The 8923-nt window shown below is 39.6% G+C and overlaps 2 protein-coding genes across 2 annotated transcripts in view; both read right to left on the reverse strand.

Moving 5' to 3' along the window:
* Nucleotides 1-1113: 1113 nt before the first annotated feature.
* On the reverse strand, nt 1114-4931 carry LOC108252103 (vacuolar protein sorting-associated protein 13C-like). The gene is made up of 3 exons (XM_026821899.1): nt 4769-4931; nt 4408-4566; nt 1114-1206 (listed from the first exon to the last, which is right to left on the reverse strand). Exons 1-3 carry the CDS (start codon nt 4892-4894, stop codon nt 1114-1116), a joined length of 378 nt encoding a protein of 125 aa, XP_026677700.1. The 5' UTR covers nt 4895-4931.
* Nucleotides 4932-5519: 588 nt separating this feature from the next.
* LOC103506922 (vacuolar protein sorting-associated protein 13-like) overlaps nt 5520-8923 on the reverse strand; it is an 8588-nt gene continuing 5184 nt past the window's right edge. The window contains exons 5-7 of the mRNA XM_017443086.2: nt 6967-7220; nt 5877-6039; nt 5520-5527 (exon numbers count right to left, since the gene is read on the reverse strand). Coding sequence (XP_017298575.1) covers nt 5520-5527; nt 5877-6039; nt 6967-7220 — 425 coding nt within the window. The remainder of the gene's footprint in view (nt 5528-5876; nt 6040-6966; nt 7221-8923) is intronic.

Raw genomic sequence — 8923 nt, forward strand, 5'->3', positions numbered from 1 at the left:
TTTTTTTTTTTTTTTTTTTTTTACTACACACTTCCGTTGAATAATCGCGAAAGGATAAAATCGTCACGTATAACGTTATGCGCTATTAAAACTTCCCTGTTTACATCACAAGACTTTTTTCAGGTTAAAATGTCCGCCTGCTTCTTGTTAAAACGTCTCCGTTTTATACATCGGAAGTCTTTAGTGTTTTACATAGTTAGTAATTCGAGTATGTAAACGCGAGCTTGTACGTATACATATTACTTTACTGTGTATGACGGTTTTAGTTCATGTTATAAACCTTGAGGAGTTTGAGTAACAGACATTTCCCAACGCTGCATCTTACCACGGTTGTTAAGATGAAATAACATATAATCACTATTGTGTTAGTAGAAGACAAGTCATTTTTTTTTCCAAAACCAGCGGCGATAGCACCTTGAGGTTGTGGTTATGTGCCGGGTTGAGATAGGCAAGGTTGGTAAACTTGCCTTGTTTTTTACCACTCCCATGCCAAACTGTAGAAACAATATCTTCTTCCACCTAGTACTGTCTCAGCTCAATCCGGCACATAACCACAACCTGAAAGCACCAGTTCCACATGGATCACTGAAGTTGAGCACGGTTGCGCGTGGTTAGTACCCGGATGGGTGACCATCTGGCCAATAGCGTGCTGCTAGCTTTAATAAAGTAAAGTTATTGGAGTCAGAGAATAAATGACAGCGCCGCAGGCGAAATTTTTTTCGAGAAAATTTAAGTAGCTCTTTCAAGGTTGCATAGTTTTTACTGACCAAAGTCTTTCTCTCGTTTTATAGGCTTTGAAATATTCCCAAAACTTTTTCATGAAGAGACAAAATTTTAGCGCCGCAGGCGAAATTTTTGAGAGATTATATGTTGCCCCTTCATGGTTGCATACTTTTTTAATTGAAATCTTTCTTTGTCTTTTTTAAGGCTTTGAAAAATTCCCTGACTTTTTTCGATTTTTGGCACTTTTTCGTGAAATTCCCTGACTTTTCCAGTCTCCATGAAATTCCCTGACTTTTCCCGGTTTTCCAGTCTGGTAGACACCCTGCTTTTTATTACTATTGTAATAATTAATAATAAAGGAAGGACGGACTAAAAACATGGATATAGAACTTACATGGTAGGAGAGCTGGCTGGTTTGCTTGCAGATGTGGTAGCATCCTCCACGGATTTGAGAGAGTCAGGGGAAGTTGATAAAGAGTCCACCTAGAGGAAAATAATATCCATTGGTTACTAGAACATCTAATAAGAATAGAATAGAATATACCTTGTTCATCCTGCTGGGATAGGACTGAAAAGTTTCTTTACCCCGCAGTCTAACCAAGGTCTCATATATTTTGACATATTATGGGGAACACAATTAACAATTCGAGTAAATGAACACCCTGATTAATTAGTAAAACAGTTGAAAAAAAAAGTAATAAGAACATAACTTTGTAACTAAATATTTAATTCATAATAATTTTGTAATTTCGCTTGCAAATATTTCAAGGGGTTACTTTCTAGTGTTCTCGTATTGACCCAGTACTTAAATGGGGAATATGTAAGTGTTTTTCCGATGTTACGAAAGAAAAGTTAATGTGGACGCGCCTTCGTCCACATGATATCGATCGACTACAGACTACAGTGTGGACGGTTCTTTACACTTACAGGCGGTGCTTTTGACTTACAGGCGGCGCTTTACACTCATAGGGGGTGCTTTACACTTACCGGCGGTGCTTGGGGCAGGGCAGGCGGTCCAGGCAAGATAATTATGTATTTCATTTAATATTACTTATTCTTACCGTCAGCTAAGGATGATAACAAGCTGGGCCCGTCCCTCCGGGAATTTTTTAGCCCATAGTTTATTCGATCGTGATTAGAGAAAATCAGTACCTATGTACCTACCTAACTTGTTTAATATTCAGTTTATTATCATTCTTGATTTGATTTTTTGATTTTACTTTCATGTAATGAATCAAGACTAGAGCCCGTTCTCCCTTTATTCCCAATATAATGTTTAAGTCACCCATCCATTTATTGGCCTTCCTCGGCGTTGCTTAATGACTAAGTTAATCTAGTGGTTTAGAGAACTGTGGAACTCACTAAAAAAAGAACCCATGAGACCCCACTAAAAAAGAGATACTTCGGAAAGACAGCCGTTCCGATAACGACCTCATAATAATAACGTTCATTGTTTCTATAACAGAATCTCATCACAGTGCTAATTTTATTCCTTTTCAAGCACAGGTAGTACTTTTCAGGATAGTTCCCCGGGTGGGAATCGAGCCCACGAGCTAGCGCTTACAACGCGGGGACGTTACACCTCCAAGTTAACTAGACTGGCTTCAGTGGCTTCTTCTTTTAATTTCAATACAAGAGTTTCGCCGTCATTTTTTTTGTATCAATGAAACAACTGCTACATTAGATGGTCTGCGTCGTAACATGTCCACCATGTAGTATAGTCATCACTCATCAGAATGGAGGTCGACAAGAGACACACTAATTCCCAATCAGGAGTTGAATCATTGTAATATCATTGTAATTTTTCTATCAATGTCCTACACAAGCCTTGAGCTTATAGGACATTGATATACTACCTACTATCAATGTTGTTGAAGCTGAATAAAAAATAAATATACATATACCTATGTTGGTAACTAAAAAAAAAAAAAAAAAAAAAAACAAAAAAAAAACCTACCTTCCAATCTAACCAGGCTGGTATGGAATAGGAGCTAATCAGGCTGGTATGGAATAGGATATACCCTACTTATATTGCCAGAAGGAGATTGAAAAGCCCCTTTACTCAAGCAGTATAAATGCAGCCTAAGGCTAAAAACGGAAATACAGCGTGGAGTGGAGAGCATAGAGAATTTATCCTTAATGTCGTACCATTAATTATCTCATCATCATATTTCTTCTTCTTCTTCTTCTTCTTCTTCACCTTTTCCCGTGTACAGACGGGGTCGGAGTTTTTCGTCAGCCTCTCAATCAGCCTTAACTAGGGTGATTGCTTTGGGCTGACATTTGATTTTGACACCCTTCGCACTCAACCTTTGCTATTTCTTTAGCAGGGAAAATTAAGGCTGGTATACTTCCTGATTAAAGTCCCCCAGCAGGACTAGCGCCGGGTATTTATTGTAGATGAAAAATACACACTTCCATCTAACATTTAATTTTTGTATGCTAATATATTGTTTTCTTACTAAAGTTCATTTTAATAAGTTACCTCTCACTGTGAAGGGAAAAGTTCAGGTCTCCCATATTGAGGCTGATACGAAGGTCTGTGATTTCTTTAGCTGCTTCAGCACGTTTCTTCTCCTCTGCAACAAAATGGAAAGGAATTGAAAACGAATCACACAAGGCCAATACATAGTTGGTTCATTTCTGCAAAATACGAGCTCGTTTATAAGGCAATGAAACAGCAATAAAAAAAACCTCACTAACAGGTTACTTTCTGGTAACGCGCTTGCTTGCCATGCAGAAGGTCCTGGGTTCGAATCCCACCATCGACAAAAATTTCGATTGCAAATTAATATTTAACGGGTTACTTTCTGCTGTTCTCGTGTTGACCAAGCACCTAAATTGGAAGTATTGTATATGCCAATACATAGTTGGTTCATTTCTGCAAAATACGAGCTCGTTTATAAGGCAATGAAACAGCAATAGGAAAAAAACCTCACTAACAGGTTACTTTCTGGTAACGCGCTTGCTTGCCATGCAGAAGGGTTCGAATCTCACAATCGACAAAAAATTTCGATTGCAAATTAATATTTAACGGGTTACTTTCTGCTGTTCTCGTGTTGACCAAGCACCTAAATTGGAAGTATTGTATATTTGTGTCTCTTATCGCCCATTTGATGAGGGACATACTACGGGATGGGCATGCTACGACACAGACCACATGAGTCTATGTTTTTTATTATTGTTATTTTTACAAATAAATAATGCAAAAAAATAATACATCAAAGACATACAATGAAAACAAACAAACAAAGGAAATAATTTATGATTGGTTTAATTCTTGAATTCTATTCTTACCCAGTCTAGTCTTGGACTCTTTAGCGTCCGCCTTGACACCGCTGAGTAGTTTAGTAGCCGTGGCCACCTTACGGAAAGTCTTGCGTTTATCCTCTAGACCAGAGGCCGATTTACTATCAGGAGGTTCTTCTTCAATACTCCCTTTGTGTGTGTGGTGGTCCCGTACAAAGGACGGGTCAACCACTAGTGAAAAAATATTTTTAAATTACCAAAAATGTGTAATCGTTTTTCCGATCTGTTACGAAAGAAAAGTTAATGTGGACGTGCCTTCGTCCACATGATATCGATCGACTACAGACTACAGTGTGGACGGTGCTTTACACTTACCGGCGGTGCTTTTGACTTACAGGCGGCACTTTACACTCATAGGGGGTGCTTTAAACTTACCGGCGGTGCTTGGGGCAGGGCAGGCGGTCCAGGCCTCGGCTGAGAGGGGGCGCCTTCCGCCAAATTCCCCGTGGATATCCTCATCAGCGTGGCATAGTCCTCTTTACTCAGACTCAGGTTGATTGTCTTGAACGATCCAGATACGTTCAAATCCGGTACCTAGATGACATAAGATAAGATAGGACTTCGTTTATTTTCAATATCAAACAAACAAAAGAATGGGACAACAATGAAATTTCATGAGAAGAATGAAGATGTAAGAGTTAATTGAAACAATATCTAGGCTCTTTCCATGTCCTTACAGAGAATTTTAGTTACACAAACATATGCAACTAAAGATAAATGTACAAAATAGAATTACCTCTTTGAACCAACTGGCGCACAGATTTCGAATAATGAGGAGTGAGAAGTTGATGGGTTTAATGAGAACGATATCCTCGATGATAGACAAAGTCTCATCAGCGTAACGCACACGAGACAGGGTCATGTTGACGAGCTCAATGCAACAGTGGTCGAGCACGGCCGGGTGTGCAAAATTTTTGTAGTCAAAACCAAATGTCAGCCCAAAGCAATCACCCGAAGGCTGATTGAAGGGCTGACGAAAAACGGTCCTCCTCGTCCTCCTCCTCTTCTTCCTAGCCTTTTCCTGTTTGAATATGGCCGGCTTTTCTTGTCAGTCTCTTCCAGGCAGCCCTATCGTGTACCTCATGTCCTGATACATTTTTTTCACCCAGGTCTTGATTCACACAATCTTTCCACCTGTTCTTCGGCCTACCTCGCCTTTTCTCCCCCATCACTACTTAGGAGTTCAAATAATAATGAAACATCCCTTCACTTACCAGCCATTTTGATATTAATCTTGGGCAGTTCTCCCTGGACTTTCAGCCGTGGTAACTAGGAAGATTGTATTGTTAAGACAAAAAGTAGTTCTCATCCTTCTTCTTCTTCGCCTTTTTCCGTGTACAGATGGTGTCGGCGTTTTTCGTCAGCCTCTCAATCAGCCCTAACTAGGGTGATTGTTTTGGGCTGACATTCGGTTGTGGCTACAAATTTTACGTGTGGATTCCCTTCGCACTCAACCTTTGCTATTTCTTTAGCAAGGGAAATTCAGACTAGTATACTTTTAGGAAGATTGTATTGTTAAGACAAAAAATAGTTCTCATCCTTCTTCTTCTTCTTCGCCTTTTCCTGTGTACAGATGGTGTCCGCGTTTTTCGTCAGCCTCTCAGTCAGCCCTAACTAGGGTGATTGTTTTGGGCTGACATTTGGTTGTGGCTACAAATTTTACGTGTGGATTCCCTTCGCACTCAACCTTTGCTATTTCTTTAGCAAGGGAAATTCAGACTAGTATACTTCCTGTTTAAAGTCCCCCAGCCAGACTAAGCTGGTCTACTTCCTGTTTAACGTCCCCCAGCCAGAACAAGTAGTTTTCATTCATAAGCACTAAAAAAAAAAAAAAACTGTCGTACCTTTAACGTTTTTGGTGTCCAAAGTTTCAAACTTGTTCTTTACAGTCAGGTTACCAAAGTCCATGAGGATGGCATCTCGGCTTACAGAAGACGCAGGAATGACGATTACAGGGGCCGCTATGCTGATGTCCAGAGATACCTTGCTGGCTGCAGCATACATATCCTGGAACCAAAATAATATAACAATTTATTATGCAGAACTTCCCTAGCTAGGAAATAGCAAATGATGAGTGCGAAGGGCATCCACTCGTAAAATTTGTAGCCAAAACCAAATGTCAGCCCAAAGCAATCACCCTAGTTAGGGCTGATTGAGAGTTATGCAAAAATAAGTTTTGCTCAAATTTAATGAAATTTTGTAGAGATGTTCCTTTTAGTGAGTAGATCAAAAGTGTCTATGGGCTGAAGCTCGAAAAATACACAGCTTTTGCACTATACAGGAGTAAAGTTTGTAAAAATAGGCTCACTATCCAGAAAATATGCAAAAATAAATTTCGCTCAAATTTGCAGAAATTTTGCAGAGAGATTCCTTTCAGGGTTTAGATCAAAAGTGTCTATGGGCCGAAGCTCGAAAAATGCACAGCTTTTGCGCTATACAAGATTGAAGTTTGTGGAAATAGTTCCGTTATCCAAAAAATATGCAAAAAATAGAAAGTAATAAACTTCGCTCAAATGAGCTGAAATTTTGCAGAGGGGTTGCTTTTAGGGTGTAGATCAAAAGTGTCTATGGGCCGAAGCTTGAAAAATGCACAGCGTTTGCGCTACACAGCGGAAAAATTTTTTGGAAATAGGCAAAATATCCAGAAAATAAATTTCGCTCAAATTTACTGAAATTTGCAGAGAGGTTGCTTTTAATCTAACGAAGCAACTAAATTTTAAACTTTGCACCGCAGCATGAAGCACCTATATGTACTTATATAGGGAACCGAAACAAGGTGATTTTTTCAGACATATCTATTTACGGGAATAAATCCAATTTTACAATAACTTTATTCATGGGAAAAATACAATGAAACTAATTAAAAAATAAAAATAAAATAATAATAATTAAAAAATAACTCAAGAGGATCATTCCAAAATATTTTCAACTCACCTGATTATACTCAATACTGAACAGTGCCTCTTCGCGCGGGGTAGATATAACTTGTATCTCCTCACGCTTATAATGTTGCACCAATCCCAAACCTCCTAGCCGTACAAAAGCAATCATATCGAACGTTTTCTGAGTAACCTGGAGCTCTAAATCCGCCATTCTGAAGTCGAGTAGAGATTCGAGACCGGAATCTGCGGTAGCTTCCCCACTGGTGATGGCGGTCTTCTTTTGAGCCTCGAGAGACACGTTGAATTCTGTGAAGGAGAGGAAGATTTATTTAGCTTCTTTTAAGAATAAATACTCCACTGTTTGTGGACATCCTAGGATATTAACTTATATCTTGACCATTCCTTAAAAAAAATTGCTCCATCGGTTTTTTTATTTCGTAGCAATGAATAACGGCTACATTAGACTCGTGCGGTATGTGTCGTAGCATGCTCATCCCGTAGTATGTCCCTCGTCAGATCGGTGAGAAGAGACACAATACTTTCCATTTACACAGGAGCTGTGTAATCAAGAGAACAACATAAAGTAACACGTAACCCGTTGAAATATTTGCAATCAAAATACTTCTCTTATCTGGCTTAGAGCCTGTTCCTACTTGTCGTTCGAAAAAAAATCTTGTCATGTGTAGTGGAAACAGTCTCATTCAAATTGCATTGCCTACAAGGACATATTGTGTCGTTCGGAAAAAAAATCGTGTCGTGTGTAGTGGAAACAGTCTCATTTAAATTACATTGCTTACAGGACATTAGCGGGGATAAAAATCGGATCAAATTCACGACGAGTAGGTCGTGAGAGGTCAAAATGCTCGCCTGGTACGCAGGAGGGCATGGGTTTAATCTCAGACAAGGTATGAAATTTCCTCCTCACCTTTCAATAGGAACGTCAATTCCACACCGACATTTCCTTGAACTCCATCATCTTAGTAGCGGCCGTCTCCTGGAGTTAATACATCACATCGGCCTCGCTTTGATCTGGGGTGAATATACTCGTCACCTGTATGGGGAGAGGTTAGTTTAGAATAGAATAGAACACACCCTTCACATGCCACCGGGATATAATAGAATAGAATATACCTTATTTACACTACCAGCATAGGACTGAAAAGTCCCTTACTCCAGCAGTCTAAACAAGGTCTCATGTATTTAATGCTGATAGGAAATCGTGTGATATTCTCTCCATATTTTCCAGGTACACTGTCAGCTCCCGTGGTGTAGTGGTTACTGCGCTCACCTTACACACGGGAGACCCGGGTTCGATTCCCGGCGGGGTAGGTAAATACTGAATGTAAGGATTATTGAGATATTTGGAAAAATACCATAAAGAAACTGCATTTATTCATTTATTATTTTCAAGGTATGTACAATGACGGTATGCTGTACTTGTTTTAAATAATATCATTTATTCCCACAGTTAATTTTGTCTCGAAAATCGTTCAACCTCACATATGTACCTGCCTCGGTAGCGTAGTGGTCAAGACGCTCGCCTGGTAAACAGGAGGGCGTGGGTTCGATCCCAGCCGAGGCATGGAATTATATCCTCATTTATTTGAGATTTTGACCACATAATAATGGAGCTCTAAGGGTTAGGTGGTAGAAAACGCCTCCGGCGTTAACCTCGCCTAGTGGCTACCTTCCACTCAAGAGTCTATTATTATTATGTTGGTCTTACTAAATATCTCTTATACTCACATGTATAAGTGTTCGCGCATCATAAACCACTTGGAGAGGTTTAGCGTTCACGTAAATTCTCTGATCACAAGTCCTACACGATGGATTAATCTCAAACAGCACATCCAATAGGGTGCCTTCTCCGTCGTCCTTGCTTCTCTTACTGGTGATCAGCTGGGGTACCTTGTCCCCCTGAGCTAGACCAAACACGGAGAGTACTTCCACTGAGGTGGCAACCCTGTAAAGAGAAAATTTTAAAAAGTTAGGCTAAAAAAAAAAAAAAA

This window comes from Diaphorina citri, unplaced genomic scaffold, assembly GCF_000475195.1.
Source record: "Diaphorina citri unplaced genomic scaffold, Diaci psyllid genome assembly version 1.1 scaffold274, whole genome shotgun sequence".
In the NCBI taxonomy this organism is placed as follows: Eukaryota; Metazoa; Arthropoda; class Insecta; order Hemiptera; family Psyllidae; genus Diaphorina; species Diaphorina citri.

What these genes read in the sequence shown, in the direction of transcription:
- LOC108252103 (XM_026821899.1), bottom strand. Translation starts at nt 4,894, where the DNA reads ATGACCCTGTCTCGTGTGCGTTACGCTGATGAGACTTTGTCTATCATC. An exon ending in GCGCCAGTTGGTTCAAAGAG is followed by an intron (nt 4,567 to 4,768) that starts GTAATTCTATTT and finishes TATGTCATCTAG; the next exon opens with GTACCGGATTTGAACGTATC. An exon ending in CCCTGCCCCAAGCACCGCCG is followed by an intron (nt 1,207 to 4,407) that starts GTAAGTTTAAAG and finishes ATTTTCCTCTAG; the next exon opens with GTGGACTCTTTATCAACTTC.